Source organism: Jaculus jaculus, chromosome 14, assembly GCF_020740685.1.
Source record: "Jaculus jaculus isolate mJacJac1 chromosome 14, mJacJac1.mat.Y.cur, whole genome shotgun sequence".
Lineage (NCBI taxonomy): Eukaryota > Metazoa > Chordata > Mammalia > Rodentia > Dipodidae > Jaculus > Jaculus jaculus.
The window spans coordinates 70,168,998-70,191,770 of record NC_059115.1 but is presented as its reverse complement, the minus strand read 5'-3'; the positions used below and the strand labels follow the sequence as shown (position 1 = coordinate 70,191,770).

Sequence of the window (22,773 nt, the reverse complement as noted above, 5' to 3'; positions counted from 1 at the left end):
TATAGCCAGGTATTGTGTCACACATTTATTTATAATCCAGCACTTGAAAGACTGAAGTGGGAGATCACAAACACAAGGCTAGTCAGGCTTACATAGCTGAGTGCAGTCCTTAGCTACATAGGGAGACCATGTGTCAAAAATAAAATAAAACAAAAATCTAAGTTCAGTTTAAGAACCAAGTAGAATTCAAAACACTGGTTTGAATCTTGATTTCTCCAGCTATTCGTCTTGTTATGTATCCTATCATCCAGCCTCTTGAATTCTTTCAAAATATGTGAGGAATGCTTTGGCTGGATATTGGAATATAATCTTAAGTAAATAGCATTTCTTGCCTACCTGCAAATGATAATTGTATGTTTGTTCTTTCACACTCGGTGTCACTAGAATCAATGTCAAATTAACTAATTCTGATTTTAGCCATTTCTTGGTGTGGTCTTGGAGATTTATCTTCTTTTTTTCTCAAATTTTTTTAAAATTTTATTTATTTTTTTATTTATTTGAGAGCGACAGACACAGAGAGAAAGACAGATAGAGGGAGAGAGAGAGAATGGGCACGCCAGGGCTTCCAGCCTCTGCAAACGAACTCCAGACGCGTGCTCCCCCTTGTGCATCTGGCTAACGTGGGACCTGGGGAACCGAGCCTCGAACCGGGGTCCTTAGGCTTCACAGGCAAGCGCTTATCCGCTAAGCCATCTCTCCAGCCCTTTTCTCAAATTTTTATTAACAACTTCCATAATTATAAAAAATATCACATGGTAATGCCCTCCCTACCCCCTCCCACCACTTTCCCCTTTGAAACTCCATTCTCTATCATATCCCCTCCCCGTCTCAATCTTTCTCTTTTATTTTGATGTCATGATCTTTTCCTCCTCTTATGATGGTCTTGTGTAGGTAGTGTCAGACACTGTGAGGTCATGGATATACAGGCCATTTTGTGTCTGGGGGGAGCACATTGTAAGGGTTCCTACCCTACCTTTGGCTCTTACATCCTTTCCGCCACCTCTTCTGCATTAGACCCTGAGCCTTGGAAGGTGTGATAGAGATATTGCAGTACTGAGCACTCCAGTCACTTCTTTCCAGCACCATGATAACTTCTGAGTCGTCCCAAGGTCACTGCCATCTGAAAAGAAAAGATTCTATATCAAAAGTGAGAGTAGGCCGGGTGTGGTGGTGCATGCCTTTAATCCCAGCACTGGGAGGCAGAGGTGGTAGGATCACCCTGAGACTCCATAGTGAATTCCAGGTCAGCGTGGGCGAGAGTGAGACTCTACCTTGAAAAACCAAAAAAAAAAAAAAAAAGTAGCATTACTATAAGGGTATGAACATTAAGAGTCTTATTGTCAATTACATAAAGTACAAACTCACTTTTCTTTCCTCTTGTAAATTGTCCTTAACTCTCTGGGTAGTTATTTTCTGATAGGCAGGAAGGGAAGCTCTTATTTCTCTTAGTTTTTTATTTCATTTTTCTGAGTTGCTGAATAAGAAATTCAATCAGCTGCTCTCAGGAAGGATTCTGTGGTTGCAGATTATTGCCTCTTATACCCACACAGAAACCCACTACAAGATAGAAGGTCCTGAAGATTACCCTAGAAGCTTTATCACTCTTAAACTTTTATCATAATCATCTCCTAAGAGGCATTGATCCTCTAACCTCTTTGTTTAATCTCTACACCCCCTTTCAGAAGTAATTTGGGGAATTGTCATGAAGTCACTCGTAGTTCTTTATCTTACTTATCTTCTAGAAGATTTGTATAGTTACATGTTTATGTTTTAAGTAGATAGAAGGTGGTTTATGAATTCAATTTAGATTCTGTGGCAAATGAAATGTATATGAGATAGACCCAGGTGATGATAGTTATTCTTTGTTGCTGTTCTGGTAAAATAGAAGCTGTGATATACTTGTAAATGAGAATTCTTATCAGTTAAAAGATGAAGAAAAGTAATCCATAAAACAATATCCATATATCTGACAATTTTTAGAATCCATGCTGTAACCAGAACTTGGATAAGGGCTATATAAAATATCATCGTCCTTGATTATTCATAAGTAGGATTTTTTTAAAAAAAGAACTCTATTTATTTGTAAGCAGAGAGAATGTGTGTGTATGGGTGTGCCAGGGCCTCTTGCTACTACAAGGGAACTCCATACATATTCACCACTTTATGCATCTGGCTTTATGTGGGAACTGGAGAATTGAACCCATACCAGCAGACTTTGTAAGCAAGTTCCTTTAACCGCTGAACCATCTTCCAGCCCATAAATAGGATTTTTACTACAGCAAAGCATGAGCTTTCTTGAGACATACAAAATCTACTTTAGCATCAGGCGTGGTGGCGCATGCCTTTAATCCCAACACTTGGGAAGCAGAGGTAGGAGGATTGCTGTGAGTTCGAGCCCACCCTGAGACTACATGGAGAATTCCAGGTTAGCCTGGGCAAGAGTAAGACCCTACCTCAAAAAAACAAAAAAAGAAAAAAAAAATCCACTTTACTAGTTGGAATTTTGCTATAATAATTGCTTGTTAATTTTTAACATTGTCTAATAACCTTTGTTTTAGGTAGTTTTATTTGACTTTACAAAGCATTACACAATTACAAATTAAGTTGTATACCATAAAATGTATATAATGTTAATATTACAGTTAGTTAATGGCCTTTAAAATATTTTTGTGTACATACAGAAAGAAATTCAGAATGAAGAATTCCAAGCTAGTTCTGGTTGGGCCAAACACAGAAATCAAGAAAAAAACAAATATTTCAGGAAAGATTCTGGAATTCTTAAGATGAAAGGTGCTGTAAGAGAGACCATGTATAGAACCCAGGTAAAGAGTCTTATATGCTAAAAGATACATTCTGGTTTTCCCTACAAAATTATTTGAGATACATTCTTGGTAGAAATAATACAAAACTTGGAATCTAAGAGTTGGCATTTGAACCCTGGTGTTTAGCTTGTGATTGAGAATATTAGAAAATTTATCATATGTTTATGTTTTGTAACACTTGTTGAAATGATGTATATTTGCATATAGAAACATAGAGATCCTCATGTGTAGTATGTTTTCAACATTTGTTAGTCCTTTGCATGTTTAACATAATGTGTTCCTTACCAGCACATCTTCCTCCCCTATACACTATTATTCTAAAGTCAAATATGTACCTACATGCACAGAATAGAAATTTTTAAACGTGTATTTTCATTAGCATGGAAAACCAGACAAACAAAAAAAAAAATGAAGACTGTGACTCCTAAATGCAATTTTTCAACTGTAACAATAACCAAAAAGTTTATTGGTTCTGTTGTAAAAAAGCTAAGGTTCCATTCCATATTTTGTTTTGTAAGTTTTTTGTCTGTTTTGTTAACTTATCAAATTATTAGAATAGTAATTACTAGTCTAAATGAAAATATTTTATGAGAATTTAGAAACTCATTGCTTGCACTCTCTTTTTTTGATATTTGTTTATTTCAAAGAGAGAGGAAGAGGCAGATACAAAGACAATGGATGCTTCAGGTCCTTTGGCATTGCAAACAAGTTCCTTTACTGCTAAAACTTCTCTCCAGCCTCATTCTTACATATTTAAAAAGAATTCCAGGGGGCTGGAGTGATGGCCTAGAAATTAAACACATGCTTACAAAGACTTAGGACCCAGGTTTGATTCCCTATTTTCCAGGACCCACATAAGCCAGATGCACAACTTGGCATATGTATCTTGGAATTTGTTTGCAGTTGCTGGAGGCCCTGGAGTGCCCATTCTCTGTCTCTCTTCCCCTCCCCCCCACACTTACTTGACTGAGGCCTTCAGGATTCACAGGGAATACAGATAACCCCACTAGCAGGAACTCTGTGGAATGTGGGCAAGGAGAGGGGATAGGAATATATTAAATTTAAAAGTAAAAGAATTCCAAGAAGAATGTAGAAAATTTGAAATTGCATAATTTCTTAAGAAATCACTTATATCAAGTTTAGCTAAAGCTTTCCAAGCATTTTTTTTCCTGGTTTTTACTAAATGCACTGGTATTTGTATACTTTATGAGATTGCTTTCTTTTAAAAGATTTTTTTTGTTTTGTTTATTTACGAGATAAAGAGGCACATAGAGGATGGGTGTGTCATGGCCTTTAGCCACTGCAAGTGAACTCCAGACATATATGCCACCTTGTGCATCTGGCTTATGTGGATACTGGGGAATCGAACCTGGGTTCTCAGGCTTCACATGCAAACCCTAAGCCATCTTTCCAGCTCCCTAATGAGACTACATTCTGTGATCACATGTACATGTGTCAGTACGAGGCTCTTTTGAGTTGATGTGTCTATTGAAATATGAATCATAACTTAATATTTTACATACAGAAACTACAAAGTAATGAAGTTAATTAAAAATTTTGCTTTGTTATATAAATGAGAAAGAATAGAGGTTTTTAAAAATATATATTTTTTAATTTTGGGGCTGGGGAAATGGCTTAGTGGTTAAGGCATTTGCCTGCAAATCTTAAGGACCCTGATTCAATTCCCAAGGACCCACGTAAGCCAGATGCACAAGGGGGCACATGTGTCTGGAGTTAGTTTGCAGTGGCAGAGGCCCTAGCATGCCCATTCTCTCTCTGCACCCCCCCCCATAAATAAATAAAAAATTTTTAAATGTATTTTTAATTTTTATTTACTTGAGAGACACCAACAGACAGAGAATGGGCATGCCAGAGCCTTCAGCCACTACAGCAAACACCAAATGGCTGTGCCACCTTGTGCATCTGGCTTATGTGGATCTTGGCGGAATCGAACCTAGGTCCTTTGGCTTTGTAGGCAAGCACCTTAACCACTAAACCATCCCTCGAGCCCAAGAGTAGAGATTTTATACAAAGACAGAAATTATTAAATTATATTTAGGAGGATGTATATAAATTTTAAGTATATTTTTCTCATTTCTAGAACAGATTTCTTATATTAAACAAAATGGATTAATAATATGCTTTACTTTGAATTATGTAGATTAAGCGATCTGGAAACTTAGTAAAGGAAAACATCTGTTTCCCAGTTTTCTCTTAATAACTAATATATACTATAATCTACTTTTTGTATTTAGTCTCATGTGATACTTTACAAAGCCACCTTCCTGAAATTTTCTGTTACAACTTGTATTAGTTGTGTAGAGGTTATATTAAACCTAGTCTAATCAATTTTAAAAATATGCAGAAAGAAATGAAAAATCATGATGAAGATGTTAACAGTAGATTTATTTTGAGTGAACATCACAAAAAAGAAAAATTCAGAGATTCCAGTAAAGATGTGAAATTTGTTAAAATGAGAAATACTTTCAGAAGACATACATATGGAAATCAGGTAAAACAACTTACAATTTTTTATTTTTTATTTATTTTTATCCACCTGCTTCTGCCTCCCAAGTGCTGGGCTTAAAGGCATGTGCCACCACACCCAGCAATAAGCACTTTTTAATATACATTTCACAAGAAATTTTAAGAGTCATAGTACATTTAGTAGGATTTATATTATTTTTAGAAATACTTTTGCTGAGTTCGAGGCCACCCTGAGACTACATAGTGAGTTCCAGGTCAACCTGGGCTGGAGCAAGACCCTATCTTGAAAAACCAAAAAGAAAAAAAAGTGTTTATAAGTCATTTATGTAGAATTTTAGAACGCATACATGTTTTGTGCACATTAGCCATTGTAAAGAATTAACATTACTGGTTGTTAAACCACTGCTGTGTCATTTGCTCCTTTCCCTTTTACCTAGTTCTCTTACTTTAGAATTTAAGTCATTCCCATGTATTTCTTTTTTCCTATTGATGAGCTTTTTGTAATTCATACTATTCAGACATTTCTTTGCTCAAACTTATATTTTATTGGCTTTGCTGTAACCACATTCTTTATCTGTTATATTGTTAATAAGCTCTTGGGTTTCTTTTTCTACTGTATGTGATTGATTGGTTGTTGTGAGATTATGAGCAATTCAGCCATGAGAGGTGAATACATTCAGGGACTTCTCAAATTAAGAGTAGATTTCTAAGAATGGAAACTTGTCATAAGGATAATGTGTGTTCAGTTATACTCGGAAATGCCCAATTGTTTTCCCAAATGTTGCTAATTTATACTCGTTCCACAAGTGGATGAGATTTTTCTGCTGTATAGATCTCTGTTTTTTAAATGTAGTATATTTGAGTTGTAAGTCACTTTTCTTGACATTATTTGGATTTTGTAACATGCAATTTATATTATGATTTGTTTGATTGTGGTCAAAATACACGTAGAAGGAAACTAAGAAAAAAGATAAAGATATTCAAAGGAGTTATACGTTGAGGAAAAAACGCAGAAAAGAAAGTGATTGCAAGAATAATGATGAACATGCCACTATTAAAAATACTTTAAGAAAACACATATATTACAGAGATCAGGTAAGATTGTACAATAAACTATAATCTGCTTCTTACAGTTGTTTTCTATTTTAAATGTAACCTAGTGACTATGAAAAATCCAAGTTGATAATGGTACAATTATTTGTAGATAATGTTATAATTAACTTTGGGTCACATTAAAAATATTTTCCATAAATATACAAGAAAATTTGAATTAATAGTCATAATATTCTAGTTCATTTTATTTATCATAAATGTATGAAAAAGAATTAAAGGTCTGAAAGATAGATTAAATTTCTTAAAATGAGTCTTTAAGAATGTATCTGTATAGAAAGTTTTGATAATATACTCTGATGTACATTTTATTTTCAGTCTCTGGTATAATACAGACCGTTTATAATAAAAATAGGGTAGTTTGTGGATCATTTATTTTTAGACTATTACATTATTTTATATTCTAAGCCATAGCAGGTTTATACAGGTTAAGCATTCCTAATCCAGAAATCCAAAGCCTGAAATATATCTAACTGAAAATATCTAACATGAAGTGGAAAATTCCATACCAGACTTTATGTTGTGGATTACAAGCAAAACACAAACCAGGTGTGGCAGACAGCTTCCAGGTTGCTGAGATGAACTTCCAAACCAGGCACAATTATGGAAGAAGGGATATTTATTGAAACTTACAGATCCACGGGAAGTTTTGTAATGACAGAAGACGTTAGCCCCCTTTTAAAGAACCAGAGAGAGAGAAGCTGCAAGCCAAAAAATACTAAAAACTACACCACACAGTACACTTAGGAATTCCAGGCAGAACTCAGACATTTTGCCTATCTTTAGACTGGAATTCCAAATCCACCACAGCACCTTAGGGCTGGACCCTAAGATGTACCCAATAACACCTCTCCAACCAGTCGGCTGGAAATTCACGAGGTTTTAATAAACTCTTGTATCTATTGAGGGTGCATTTGTTCAAATTACCACATTCCACCCCTGGCTCTCAATAGATGCAAAACCATCTGACATTGTAAATTGCATTCAGTCTAATTTCAAAGGTCCTAACAGTCGTTACCAACTTAAAATAGTTCCAAAGTTCTAAGTCTCATCTGAGATTTAAGATTCTCTCTTAGCTATGAGTCTTGTAAAATCAAACAAGTTACATACTTTCAACACATAAAGGCACAGAGTAACCATTTTCAACTAGTACAGGGAAAAACAGGAAGAGACTGGAATAATGCAAATTCAACAACCATCAAGCAAATATTCAAATTCTACAGTTCAAGTCCAAAATCATAACCAGTGACTGACATTCTCCGGATTTTCCAGTTCTGCCCCTCTATCTTTGCTGAGCAGCCAGGGAAAACTTCCATCACTAGCCAAAAGCCTCCATAGTTGGTCTTGCACAGTCCTGGTATGTCCAAAACATCTTTGGGTCTCCATGATCACTGTCCATCTTCCATTCATGAGCATGATTACACCATGCCTATATGTCACATCTCAGCAGTGGCTCTTGAAACTATGCATTTCATGACCATTCCACGCATTGTTCATGCTTCTGAAACCAATACCAGGTGTACAGGACACAGCCATATCTTTAATTCAGGGAGAAAATAAATCATGACCATGAAAAGCAGGTTCCTTCTCCAGTCAACTCTTCCATTTACATGTCTATCATAGTCCTTACTCAGGCATCCTCTATATTGTTTTAATGTAAAGCAGTTGGGTCAACTTCCTTAAGATTGCTAATGTGTTGACAATAGCAGTTTCAGTAACCTGAAACCAGTCTCAGTGCCTGTAATTTTCACTTGGCTTGAGTTTTTCTTAACTTAAAATCATAAATTTCTCAGTCCTATATCTTTAGCCAAGCACATCAGTCTATTACAAATTTAACCTTACTCAAACTTCCTGGTCATAGACAGCAAATGCAGTCAGCCATTATCCCAGTTGCACAGTTCCAACCTAGTCCTCTGCAGTCTTTCCTAACCCTTGGAAAGTTCATAAGCCAAGCCTCCAAGTTCAACTCTCTCTGTTCTTAGCATTTTCATACTCTCATAAGGATAATCCATAATACTTGCCTTACCAGTCCAGAAGGCATCTTCACTTGCAAGTACCAAGTTGATGCCTGTTCCTCCAAAACAGAAGTTCCAAATGACCAAAATCTATATGGTCAGATTCACTCACCCCCACATCCTGGTACTAATTTCTATAGTAGACAGTTTAAGGTCTCTGTGATGAACTTCCAAACCAGGCATAGTCATGAAAGAAGGGATATTTACCAAAGCTTGCAGATCCAGGGGCAGTTTCACAATGGCTGAAGAAGCTGGCCTGCTTTCCTGGGTTCTAAGCAGGGTGGGTGGGCTGCAGGGAGGGAGAGAGAGAAGCTTCTGGCCAAAAAGCCACACTACACAGCACACTTAAGAACTCCAGGTGGTAGACTAGAGTGAAACCCTACTTCGAAAAAAAAAAAAAATCCAGGTGAAACTCAGGCATAAACTCCTGAATCTGTTAGGGGGCATCTATTCAAAATCTATTCAAACTATCACACCAGGTGTATTAAAAAGTTCTATAAATTTATTTCAGCCTATGTCTTTAAGAGGTATATAAAGCATACATTAATTATGTGTTTAAACTTTAGTGCTCTTCCTGAGATCCCTCATGAATATAAAAGCACTTCAGAATATGCAAACAATCTAAATCTGGAACACTTCTGGTCTCAACATGTTTACACATATTCAGAAAGACTACTGCTCCCACAAAGCATAAACCACAACCCCATGGGGAAGACCTGCAATCCCACAGAGGAGCATCCCCAATGGAATGGGGACAGGGATGAAGGAAAAAAGGATAATGACACATAATGGATCCAAATTAAACATGTTAATGTTAATAATAAATATTTTATATATATATATATATATATATATATATAAAGATAACATTTCTTTAATAGCTGAAGATTTCATTCAGTGGTCCAAGCCCTTGTCTGTCATACACACTAAAGCTCACATTTGATACCTAGATCTTCAGAAAAATAAAAAGAAAAGAGAAAAGCTAAGAAATTACATATGTAAATACTAGTTTCTAAAATTGAAATGGTTGCTTTTTAAAGTTTTTATTTTATAGTATTAATTGTGAGTAACTCTAAGATAGCTGTCATTTTATGATTATGCTCTTACATTGTCTATTGCATGTATTATCATCTGGGTTGATACTGCCTTTGTACACATTGTCTAAAGTCCTCTTACATGTACACAGAAAGAAGTGAAGAATTCAATTCTTACTGATTATGCCAAAGAATCAAAAACTAAGGATATCAGGACAAATGTGGATATCACCGAAAAAAAAAATACTTTAAGGAAGCATATATATAGAGATATATACAGAGCTCAGGTAAAAGCACAATAAATTTTTTGTTAAATTTTACTTTCTCCTTGTGAAAAAATTTACACACACACACAGATACATGATTTATTAGTATATTTGATATGTGAAAGTAATTTTCTTAGTTGATCTTCTATGAACAATAAAGTATTTGGCCATCTAGTAGATATATTGAATTATCTCCTGCTGATACACCTTAGTAATGTTGCACCTATATTGTGTTCAGACACTGCTGTAAATTTGGCTAGGTGCTTGGTAGTCTGATCTTTCAGTCTAGCTCCTTATACTACAGCCTTTGCATCCCTGAGGAGTTCAAGAAACATTAAGGCTTGTCAGATTATTCACATTTTTCTTTTCAATGTGGAGATGCTTTTCAAATTTCCAAAGTAGAAGCCAAGGACTTACTATTTAGTTTATATTTCTTCTTAAGCATATTATATAACTTTCACTTGTAATTTGTGTATTTTTCCTCTAACCAAGTACTTATTCATTTTCCCATTTTTTTATTGCCTTATTTAGTATCTTTCTGGAATCAGTATGTTATGTTTTATTATACTTGTATGGCTATTTTTCTGGGATAACCTTTCCTAAAATTTATAACAACAGATATTTTAACACAACACAGGAAGTTTTTACATGTGGTTATGTAGGAAATGTGAGTCACTTTTTCCTCCCCTTTGACTCTTAGAAATAAAATTTTCTTCTTATTTATATTTTATTAAAATACTAAGTACAATAGGCATCTTGAGACATCTGAAGTGAAAATGACCTTATGATATTTTAATTTCAAAGGTGAAAACAGAATTATGCTTCCTCAAGAGAGTGCTACTACCCTAAAATGATTAATATTACTAATTTGAGTTAATATGACTATCAGATTATATATAGCTGTTAATATGTTCCTGAATCTGTTTTGTATGTTTGGCCAAGGTTCTGTGCTTTGTAACCGGGGGCAAATTTTTCAACTAAAATGTTAAATTTTAGTTATGTGGTTGTTGTTTTGTAGGCTATCAGATACAACTGCATAAGAAGAGATAAGCAACCAGTATACACCACAGAGGTGAGGTGCTTGTAAGGGTGCTGGTGGAGCAGCAGAGAAGCTCTGTTATTTGTTGCACTTAGTTATGTTCATGAAGGGAATATATAACTTCTGTGACCATGTTTCTTGTGAAATTTAAGTGTAATTTTTATGGTTGTTTGTTTCTTCTAGGCAGACATAGCAACTAGCACCCCTCCATGGGAGGAGAGGTGGTTTGAGTCGAGCCTTGAAGTGTAATTTCTATAGTTAGAAATGAAAAGCAGCTTTTTCAAAATTAACAAAAAGCGAAAATTTTCCATATGATTGTAAATGATGAGAAAATTAAAAATTTAACCTGTGCTCACGACATTGAAAAATATATCCTTAACCCTCATAAGTCGTAATATTAATAGCTCCTGCTTTATATTAAATTCTTGATATAACACTTCCAAAATATATTTTTCTTTGTATCACTGTACATTTCTTGAAAACCAATTGCTTTATTCTATAAAACATTTTGACTTAAGTAATTCAGAGTCATTAAAAAGTTATCATTATAAAAGAATCATTTTATAGGCTGTGCATGGTGGCACATGCCTTTAATCCCAGCACTCTGGAGGCAGAGGTAGGAGGATTGCCAAGAGTTCAAGCCCACCCTGGAACTACAGAGTGAATTCCAGATCAGCCTGAGCCGGAGTGAAACCCTGCCTTGGAAGGGGAAAAAAAAAGAATTTTTTAAGAAAAGAAAGAAAAGCAAAAAAAAAAAAAAAAAAACTGGTTGCCTGAAGAACTCCATAGCCATAGTCCTATGACCTTTGGGTTATAGAAAATAGTAAATATAACATTTTTGCATTGCCTTCTAGTTGTAAAACATAGTCAAATATATTGTTTTGTAGTCACGTAACTACTCTGTTAAGTAGTTAGGTCAGGAATTGCTTTTGTTTTATAAATAAGGATATCAAAGCTCCTAACTACTTCAAGATATCCCAGAGTGCAACCTTTTCTTCTGAGTCATGGACTTCTTTTTCCTTAGGTTAAAAATGCTGAATGTCCCAGAGGAGTATTAAATTTAATTGAAAGCCTTATAGAAGGACAGTTTTTTAAAGAAGCAATTGAAGAACTTTCCTCTTTGCAAGCACATTATGTTCCTCCTGTATGCCTTCTCCATGCTCTTCTGGAAAATGTTCTCCAGGTAAAAACAGCCCCAAGAGTTTACAATCAGTTTTTAAAGAAAGCTAAAATATACATGTTTTATTATCTTTTTCTATCTCATTTTACTAGGAAATCCCTTTTTCTATTTTTAAACTGTATTCAAGTACTTCTTGACTTATTTTCTCAGAAATTCTAAGGTAATTTTCTCTTGGGAAAAGATTGACAGTACCTTTTTTCCTATGACAGTAAACCTAATATAAGTGTTAGATGATGATGATCCGGAATGCATTTGGTAAACTACTTTGCACGTTGGTAACCGTTTTGTTCATGGTGTGCAGATGGAATGAGTATAGTCCTTAAGACCCTTGAGAAGCAGATGTTGGAAGTCACTTTACAATGGCATGCTTCATCAATGTGCTGGTTTTAAAACAACAGGTAGAAGTGATATCAGACTAATGCTGAAGACAAGGAAAACATGACATGAAAAGCTTCTTAATCTTAGTTCCTTTTGGGTGACATTTGGGAATTCTTTTTTGGTTTTTCAAGGTAGGGTCTCGCTCTAGCCCAGGCTGACCTGGAATTCACTATGTAGTTTCAGGGTGGCCTCAAACTCATGGCCATCCTCCTACCTCTGTCTCCGGAGTGCTGGGATTAAAGGCATGTGCCACTGTGCCCAGCTGGGAATTTTTAATCTTACTGTAATTATGAATTGACAAAAATGGGCATTTAATATAGCCTGTTCCTCATAGTTACTATTATCTATTGTGCAGACATATACAGCACTCCCTCATGATATTTCCATCTGATCTTCTGTGTACAAACACAATATTCATCAAAAACAAAAAGTTGGCCCATAGTTATTTCTCTAGTTTTTGGCAAAATTAGCTGATGAGACTGTACTTGTAGCTATAGTGTTTTATTTGTTTGTTTATTTTTAAACAATAGGATAACATAGATACGTTTTCTGGTCGCTACTTTCATATATTGTCAGCTCTTCTTCATTTGCATCCTCCCTGGAAGTCACCAGCCATGTCAGGATATTATTTAGAACTTTTTCAGTGTCCTACTTGTATGAAAGGAGCCTGGTCACTAGTAGAAGTGCTTATCAGGTAAGGATTTTTACATCTTTGAATGGTAAATTTTGTCTAATAGTTGTTTTACAGTGCATTTAAAAAAACTTGGTAATGTATTTTTTTTAAGTTTGACTGCAGTTGACTTGTGTTTATGGCAAATTTTATAAAAGAGCAAGTCCACATTAGTCATATTTCTAAGTTGTATTAAGAAAATCAGTAAATATATGAAATAAACTCACTAAAAAGCCAAATGTCAATTTTTTAATCAAATTATGAATTTGTGTTATTTTGAAAGAAAATTTGTGCATACATATATTATACCTATCAAAAGCAAGCATGTTTGTAACAATATACACTATCTGTTTTAGGTGTTTTGTAATGTTAGATAGAAGTTTGAATCTTTAAACCCAAAGAGGTAATGACTGCACATACTGTCACTCCCCTTGGCCTTTCTTTATCTTCTGAATGTTTCTGCTCTCTCTCTCTCTTTTTTTTTTTTTTTTTTCTGAAAAACTCAACACTTCACTATTTCTACTATATTACTCTGTATTTGATAGTCATTAGTCTAGGAAGATTTTTTTTTTTTCCCAATAGATATGCCCAAAGAGGTCCATAGTATGAAAAGTAAAGGACACTTGACTAGCCAGGCAAAGACTGGACTTTTGTTAGCTCCTTGAGACCATAGATTCACTTACCATCTTGGTTAAGTGAACTCATCGGCCAGCTCCATGCATTTACTCTTTCAACAAATGTTTCTTGTATACTTACTGGCAAAGAGGCACTAGACTCAGTAAAATTATAGTTCCTGAACCTTGAAGGTGACCAGTAAGCAAACCAAACATAATCACATTATTTAGCCCCACATAAGAATAAGATGGAACACAGTGTGATTGATATGGCTGGCATTTTCCCTAATTTCTAAACATGTTTCTTTACTGTCATTATTTTAAATAAAGCCACCATTATTCTTTTTACTTTGTCATGGCTACTTCATTAATTTGTTTCAACTTTGTTACTTTGTCTTCAAATATGCCTCAAAGTACTCTTTCCAAAGGGATCTTGTTATTTCTCAGGTTAGAGTTCCTTATTAATTCATGTACATCTGTAGATGAGCATTCAAATTCCTTAAGAAAACATATAATACAAAGTATGATTGTACACTACTGTGTTGCCTTTTTCTATGAGGCTGAAGCAGGATGAGTGAATTGGAGCTGCCTATCTGATATCTGGGCTCCAAAACAAAATAAAAACCTTGAAGCATGTGAGGTCCTTGAGGACTTAAGTCCTTGCATGCAAGTGCATTCTCGACTTGACCTGCCAAAATGTGCATTCACCATTTCCCACTTCCAGTTCCTTTACTCAGATGTTTTCTCTGCCTGTGAGTTTACCTCCTTTCCTCACAGTTGTCTGGCCTTTATCTAATTACCTTTTTTTTTTTTTTTTTTGACAGAGAGAGAATAGGCACCAGAGCCTCCAGCCACTGCAAACAAACTCCAGATGCATGTGCCCTTTGTGTATCTGGATAATGTGGGTCCTGGGGGATTGAACCTGGGTCCTTTAGTTTTGCAGGCAAGCACCTTAACCACTAACCCATCTCTCCAGCCCCCTAATTACCTTTTAAATCTCAGCTCAAATATCACTTCCAAACTTCTACCTTTTCTTTTCAGTTTTCCACCTCTGCCTGTGACTTATTAAGAGCAGGTGCACCCTCATTCTTAGCATCTTCATCCTTCATCTGATATGATGCCCAGAACATAAAACATAACATGCTCAATAAGTATGAGGATAAATTAATTGACACTGCAGAGATTGGAATTAGGGCATCTTAAAAGTATGCTTTCTCTTCTTTTTCTTTTTCAATTTTTTTTTTCTGGTTTGTTTTGTGGCAAGTTCTCTATAACTCATAATGTAGACTAGTCTGTTCTTGAACTCATGGCATCCTTCCCGTCATAGCCTCCTAAGTGCCAAGGTGAACAGTGTTTTGAGGTACCACACTGTGCTACTTCCTTTCTGTTATAAGCAGAAACATTCAGGTTTTGTTATAAAATAATGAGGAACTTTGTGAGTTGAAGAAAAAGACTACCTGGATGCATGATAAATGTAAATGAGCTCAGTAATATCTGACCCTCTGCTTTTGTATCCTTGAAAATTTCATGATAGCTATATGTGTTGCCCTTTTCAGGCAGACTAAGAAACTTATTAAATTGAGAGATTGTAATAAGCATTCCTTAACCTCTGCCTTCATCACTAGTAAGAAGGATTTTAGCTGCCATGAAAGCATAGCTTGTCAATTGGTTTAAAAGGACTTTATGAAATTCCCTAATCTATTTATCTCAAGATACAAAGTATATGGGTAGGTGTTCAGTATTACATTGTAAAGTAAATTAGATCTGTTTTATTAAGAATTAAATCGTGTGCTGGAGAGATGGTCTAGTGGTTAAGGTGCTTGCCTGCAGAGCCTAAGGATCCAGGTTCAATTCCCCATTACCCACATAAGCCAGATGCACAAGGTAGCGCATCTATCTAGAGTTGGATTGCAGTGGCTAGAGACCCTGGCATGCCCATTCTGTCTCTCTCTCTCTCTCATATAAGTAAATAATGTTGTTTGTTTAAAAATAAAAATTGGTTGCCGGGCGCGGTGGTGCACGCCTTTAATCCCAGCACTCGGGAGGTAGGAGGATCGCCATAAGTTCGAGGCCACCCTGAGACTACATAGTGAATTCCAGGTCAGCCTGGGCCAGAGTGAGACCCTACCTCGAAAAACCAAAACAAATAAAAAATAAATTAAAAAAAATTAGGTCTTCATGAGATTTTACACAATTTAATTTTTAAAGGAAGATAATACTAATACAATTTTGTTGAATTTGCTTTATATTCTGTTGGAGATTTCATTAAACTTTTAATAGTCTAAAAAAACAAAATTCTTTATCTACAAGTTACTCACTGAGTTTGCTTCTATGTGATAGATTGTTGGATTGGTGTTTTTTAGGTCTTGCCTTTTCAATGAAAGCTTTTGTCATCGAATTTCAGAAAATATTGGTTCTAAGGTACTCCACCTTACACTGCTCAAATTTTTCTTCAGTTTAGTTGAAAGTGAAGTACGGCATTTGAGTCAAAAGTAAGTATTGGTCACAGGAAACACATTTGACAAAGCCTCTCTTTAGTTGTTTTCTTCTGGGAAAGACTGGCTAGGCTGCAAGTTTTTAGATTCTCTTGACTTCACTTATCATCATCATAGTCATTTTGGGATTACAGATGCCTTTGCCATTTTACTTCCAGCTTTACGTAAGTGGTGATGTCCTAACCAGTCAGCAGGCTTACAGAACATGCTAGCCCATCGAGCACATGCCACCAGCACTAGGCCCTATTGCATGTTTTAAATTTTTTTTTTTTCAGATGCATTCTAGTAGCAGTGAAAGTTTGTGTATATATCCTTTTTCCACAGTTCACATTTTTATTTATTTCTTTTATGGTTTTGGTTTTGTTTTTTTGAGGTAGGGTCTCACTCTAGCCCAGGCTGACTTGAATTCACTATGTTTTCTCAGGGTGGCTTTGAACTCATGGCGATCCTCCTACCTCTGCCTCCCTAGTGCTGGGGTTAAAGGCATGCACCACCATGCCTGGCATTATTTCTTAATCTATATTTGGATGGAGAAGTTTGTTTTATGTTTTTAAGTTATTTACTAATTGAATGTTCATTGAAAAACACTGTACCATGTTTAAATACTGAGTCTGTAACCCAAGATAGGTTTTGCTTGTGCTCTAAAATTATAGATGTTACTGTACTTTGTTAAACGGAATCTGAATCCATTATTTGTGTTGCATCCTGTATTATAATTTTACGTTTCAAATCACGTTTTTCCATGTGTATAGTGTATGTGGTGTATGACACGTGTATGCATGTAGATCCCTGTGAGTGTGTGGAAGCTACGGGCAAACACTGGACCTCCTCTTTCACACTTCTGCTTGCGTCCTTGAGATAGAGTCGCTGCCGTGTTCTTCTGTTCAGCAAACCCTGATGATTCTCCTCTTTCTACTCCCCCCACAGCACTTGGGGTGCAGGCTTGTGTACCCACATCCAACTTTTTATGCAGGTTCTGAGGATCAAACTTAGGCATCTAAGGCCCACTCAGACCCTCATGCTTGCTTGGCAGACGTGCTCTTTACCTCTGAGGCATTTCCCCAACCCTAAGTTATGTATAATCTTTATATATATTATCCCCTTTTCTGTATTCAAAAGTTGGCAGCCTTTTTTGTTACATAGGTAGGTCTAATAATTGTCATGGTTAAACTGAGACTGATGATTTAATTTTTGTTCATATTTTCATTAGGTTGTATGACTGGTCAGATTCTCAGAGTCTGAAAATAACAGGAAAGGCAATTCTTCTCGAAATTTTTTGGTCGGGAAGTGAGACCTCAGGACTTTTGACAAAACCAGTAAATATGCTTTTGGAGTGGACTATCTATTCTCACAAGGAAAAATGCAAGTCTAATGACGTAAGTGCAGTTAATTTACAAATGAATATGGTTAAGAGAAAAAGTACTGTTGATCCTCTTTTACATACATGGATTCAACTAACCATGCATCAGAAACATTCATAGTTATACTGTGCATGTGTTGACTTCTTTTCTTGTCATTGTTACCTAAGCAGTACACTATAACAGTTGTTTGTGTAGCATTTGGATTATATTAGGCACTACAAGTAATCTCCAATTGATCTAAAGTATATGGGAGGGGATAAATTATATGCAAATACTATACCATTTTTACATAAGAAAATTGAGCTCCCTTAGATTTTGGGTGCCTTTGTGTGCTGGTAGCATTCCCCTGAAGTAACCTAGGGATCCCTGTGCTTTGAATTTAAATATCATTTCCTCTTCCCTGTGTACTTTGAAAAAACTAAGATGAACCCAAGTATATTTCTATTTTCTATATGGCTTATCTAGTGCTGTGGTAAAAATCTTTATATGTCAGTTTCTTCATGTTCTCTTATTTGGATATGTATGTGACTAGAATACTTATTTGATCAATACGGCAATGAAATTCCTAGTTATTAGCTATTGTAAATTACTTCTGTACATTTCCATTTGCAAGGGAAGTACAGTTTGAAAATATGAGTCAAGGCTAAGGAAAATGACTTAGTAGTTAAAAGTATTTGTTCTCTGAGCTGCTAACTTAGAGTTCAAATCCCCAGCACCCATGTAAAGCTGATGAAAAATTGCACACACATTTTTAATCCTGATATTCCTACTGCAATGGGAGAGGGAGACAGGAAAGTCACCAAAATTTCAAGACAGCTAGTATAGCCCTCTCAGTGGTAAACGAGAGTCTTGCCACAAAGCCAAAGAGAGGACCAACACCCCAAAGTTATTCTTTGACCCCCATGTGCATGTTATCACATGTGCATGCACGCATGCGCGCGCGCACGCGCACACACACACACACACACACACACTCACACTCACAAAATGAGCTGAGTCAGTAGTTAAGAGCACTTGTTTCTTAAGCAGTAGGGCTTTGATGGCCAGAGACTCCCAAATTCCACTCTCCAGAGCCCACATAAATGGCCTCAGACATCTGTAACCCTGGCCTGTGGGCAGTAAAGGCCAAAGAATTGCTGCGGCTTGCCAACCTAAAGCAGCATCTGTAGGTTGAAGGAGAGCTTTCATCTCAAGGATATATGTAGTTAAGTAATAGAGAAGTACACACAAAGGTTTCCTCTGGTCTCCACACACACATGTATGGTGGACATATTGCGCACACACATGTATGCACACACAAAAAACTGAATCCAACAGTTGCAGTTTATAATCAACTTTTGCTTGTTGTGAAAACTTTCTGGATATTATTGAAGTATTTCTTTTTTTGTTTGTTTGTTTGTTTTGGTTTTGTTTTTGGTTTTTCGAAATGGGGTGTCACTCTAGCCCAGGCTGACCTGGAATTCACTATGGAGTCTCAGGGTACCCTCGAACTCACGGCAATCCTATCGCTGCCTCCCGAGTGCTGGGATTGAAGGCGTGCGCCAACCACGCCCAGCTCAGAAGTATTTCTTCATAAGTGGATCGTGCCTTTCAGAAATTTAATGCACATTGATTTTATCTGTATTATCTATCTATAGACTACTATGACTATTAAATGAAGTAAAACAATTGTAAAATATTAAGCTGTGTGTCATCATAAATATAAATGGTTATATAAAATTAAAATGTGAAGTGAAGCATATTGAAGATGAAAAGGTTGAGAATTCATGATTGACTATATAGTATTTTTTGGTTGAACCAAATATATAATCACCTTTCTCCTTCCAAAATAATCTACCTCTGGAGCTTTATTGTCCACTTGTTTGCATAGTATTCTGAATTTCTTCTCTTTTTAGTTTTTTCCTCTCACTTTTTATTCTATGTTGAGTGTTTGGAATTTTTTTCTTTTTAGTCTTTGTTTCTAATACTTGCATTCAATATAGATTATCTTTGGAAAACAGCTTGGCCTTCAAGCCACATATTTAATACTTTAATGCAGGGTATGATTATATTTTAAAGAATCTTCCATTGTCAAGTTTGATTTCTCTTTCAAATAAAGTTATATAGATGCCCATACATATGTTACAAAGGACTTGGACCTTAGGTTTCTCATAGACAAGTGAAGCACTCTACCACTAATACTTCAATAATCTTGTAAAAACTACTTGGCTATTTGAAAGAGACACAGAAGGAGGCAGATATATATGAAAGATAGAGGGAAGAGAATGGGTGCACCAGAACCTTCTTCCAGTACAACAAACTCCAGGCACATGAGCCACTTTTGTATCTAGCTTTACATGGGTACTGGGGAGTAGAACCCAGGTCAATCATGCTTTGCAAGCAAGCGCCTGTAGCTGCTGAGCCAACTCTCTAGCCCTCATTAATCTTTACTTTTATTTATTTATTTATTTATTGAGGTAGGGTCTTACTCATACTGGCTGACCTGGAATTCACTATGGAGTTTTCAGAGTGTCCTCGGACTCACAGCAATTCTTCCATCTCTGCCTCCCTAGTGCTGGGATTACAGGCATGCACCACCATGCCCGTCTCCCTCAATAATCTTTTAAAGCATGTTTCAAAATTTGCAAATGGATGTGTTTTTGTAGTTGTGAATAGGTTTATTAGGCTATACTTCTTAGTTTATTTGCAGTATTAAGTTATAGTTTAATAGTGTGCTTTCTATGATTCCTGGGCCTTTCTTGATCTTGCTGAGCTCTTCTTTTTTGGCCATGTATGAGTTGAAGGGCCAGAGTGTACATTTTTTTTGTTTGTTGGTTTTCTGTAACTTATAGTGTTCTCTGTCTCCTGCTGGTTCAAGCTTGCTTTTAACTGTTCTGACTCTACTTGGTATAGTTTTTTTTTTTTATGTGTATACATGAATTGGTGAGGGAGGCACATTTGTATGGAGTCTGAGAATAAACCCAGGTGTCATCCTCAGAAATGTCTTCCTCCTTTGAGACAGAGTCTGACATAGGCCGAATCTCACCCATTAGACTAGACCACAGAGCCCAGCAATCCTCCTGTCTGCCTCTTGAGCACTGGGAACACAAACGTCCATCACCATTCCCCACATTTTCATGTGCTCTGGGATCATACGAAATCCTTAGTTTTGCAAGACTAGCACTGTCAGTTCCTACTGACCTCCCCCGTCTCTCGTAGATGTTTTAGCAATTTTGCATTATATATAGCAACATTGTCCTATCTCCTATGATTGTTAGGTGATCTTAGCTGGCAGTTATGGTGCCATAGCTAGCAGTTGGGTAATATTTTCTTCATGGCCAGTAAACATAATAGTTGCAGTTAGACTGCTTTGATGTCAAACTAGCATAAAGCCTGTTAAAAGAAAAAAAAAATCCAGTTCAGTTTATTTTTAAATATTACCTCACTTATCTAAATTATGATTAAACTTACATTGCACTTAGTTTTCCTGTATTTCTTTAAAGATTTATTTTTATTTATTTAGTAGAGAGAGAGAGAGAATAGTCACTCCAGGGCCTCTAGCCATTGCAAATGAACTCCAGATGCATGTGCCACCAGGTGCATCTGGTTTACGTGGGACGTGGAGAATCAGACCTGGATTCTTAGGCTTCACAGACATGTGCCTTAACCACTAAGCTATCTCTCCAGCCCATTGTTTTTTTAATCCATGTGTATATTTATGTTTGGGGATGGTATGTTTTTTTTATATACTTATAGAATTCTGGATAGGTTTGTTTTTTTTTGGTTTCCCAAGGTGAGAGTCTCAATCTAGCTCAGGCTGACCTGGAATTCACAATGGAGTCTCAGGGTGGTCTCAGACTCATGGCAATCCTTCTACTTGTGCCTCCCAAGTGCTGGGATTAAAGGTGTGCACCACCACAACCAGCTTTGGATAGGATCTTCTGATTGAATTTTTAGTTTGCTAATTTTTCTTCAGCTGTTCCCAATATGTTATTAAACAGTATCGCATTTTAGGCTGTTGCAGTTTTGTTTTTTTTTTTCCTGCTTCTAGACTTAGCAGCCATTAAGCACTTACATACCCTGGGGAGGGTAGGCCCCTGTGAGGCCCTCTTGTATCACCTCATGAGCTCCCCTCTCCTCTGTGACATAATGGTAAAGAGCTCAGTCTTGTGAGGATCTGGTGTGCGTGATCATAGCTGCAGTGATTTCAAGATGACTGTGGCCATGACATGTCCCGAAACACCCTGTCTTGGAAAGAAAAGAAAAATAGCAAGATTGCTTCTGTGGATAGCTAGAGTTCTTTGTGGTCAGATAGCCCACTTATGTGACTGTAACTTGATGAGTTGGCCGTTCTTGTATGTTTCCCACTTTAAAGGAAGTTTGACCATGTAAATGTATAGAAATTCAAAATATTCAACCAAAATTGAGCTGTCTATACCTCACTGCTACTTCAGTATAGAACTTTTAACCTATAGTTTGTGATATTTTTTAAATTACAATTTATCTGCCATTTATTTACTTTTGTATAATATGATTAGGATAGAAACTGTTTCTTCCTTATAGAGCCCTTTTCTTTCATTCATTTGATTACATAAATGAAATTTCTCATCTAAAACTGAGAAATCCCGATGTTTTCATAATTTCACTAAATAATCAAATGACAACTAGAAGTAAGAAATTGCTCAAGAGACACTAATGTAAATAGTAACATTTATAGATTTAACTCTAAATATTTGCTCAAAATTCTAAATAAAGCAACATTTAAGAAGCAATCTTCAATAAATTGCATCAATTGTGGTATGAAAACTGGTTTAAATTTTATAAATTAATATTTTTCACATTTAATTTGCTTAAATTCACATAAACTACTACTACCTTTTTTTCCCATTTTTTTCGAGGTAGGGTCTCCCTCTAGCTCAGGCTGACCTGGAATTCACTATGTAGTCCCAGGGTGGCCTTGAACTTGTGGCAGTCCTCCTACCTCTGCCTCCCGAATGCTGGGATTAAAGTCATGTGCCACCACACCCAACCTATTTCTTTATTATAATACCTTCTTCTTAGAATTCATTCTTATACTTAAATCTTTTTTGGCAGTTTGCGGTTTCAAGAATTCCATGCATGTTCACAGACATCACTTTCTGTACTGTAAAGCATTTGTTTCTTGATTTCCTGAGTTGAAGCATTCAATTTAAGTCATTAACTAAACAGAAGTCCTCAGTTTATGCTAATACTGTTTTGTCATAATGTCAGTCAGTGAGTATTGCAGAGTGACACAATGGCAGTGAATTTCATTGTCATTAATCTGAGAAAGCTTTGGGTTTTC

General features: G+C 36.1%; 1 protein-coding gene across 1 annotated transcript in view; it reads left to right on the top strand.

The window, feature by feature from the left end:
* The window catches only part of Slf1 (SMC5-SMC6 complex localization factor 1), a 78,101-nt gene that overhangs the window by 35,714 nt on the left and 19,614 nt on the right, over nt 1–22,773 (top strand). The window contains exons 6-14 of the mRNA XM_004651617.2: nt 2,682–2,822; nt 5,188–5,334; nt 6,261–6,404; nt 9,621–9,755; nt 10,753–10,806; nt 11,798–11,956; nt 12,862–13,025; nt 15,979–16,107; nt 17,321–17,486. Coding sequence (XP_004651674.2) covers nt 2,682–2,822; nt 5,188–5,334; nt 6,261–6,404; nt 9,621–9,755; nt 10,753–10,806; nt 11,798–11,956; nt 12,862–13,025; nt 15,979–16,107; nt 17,321–17,486 — 1,239 coding nt within the window. The remainder of the gene's footprint in view (nt 1–2,681; nt 2,823–5,187; nt 5,335–6,260; nt 6,405–9,620; nt 9,756–10,752; nt 10,807–11,797; nt 11,957–12,861; nt 13,026–15,978; nt 16,108–17,320; nt 17,487–22,773) is intronic.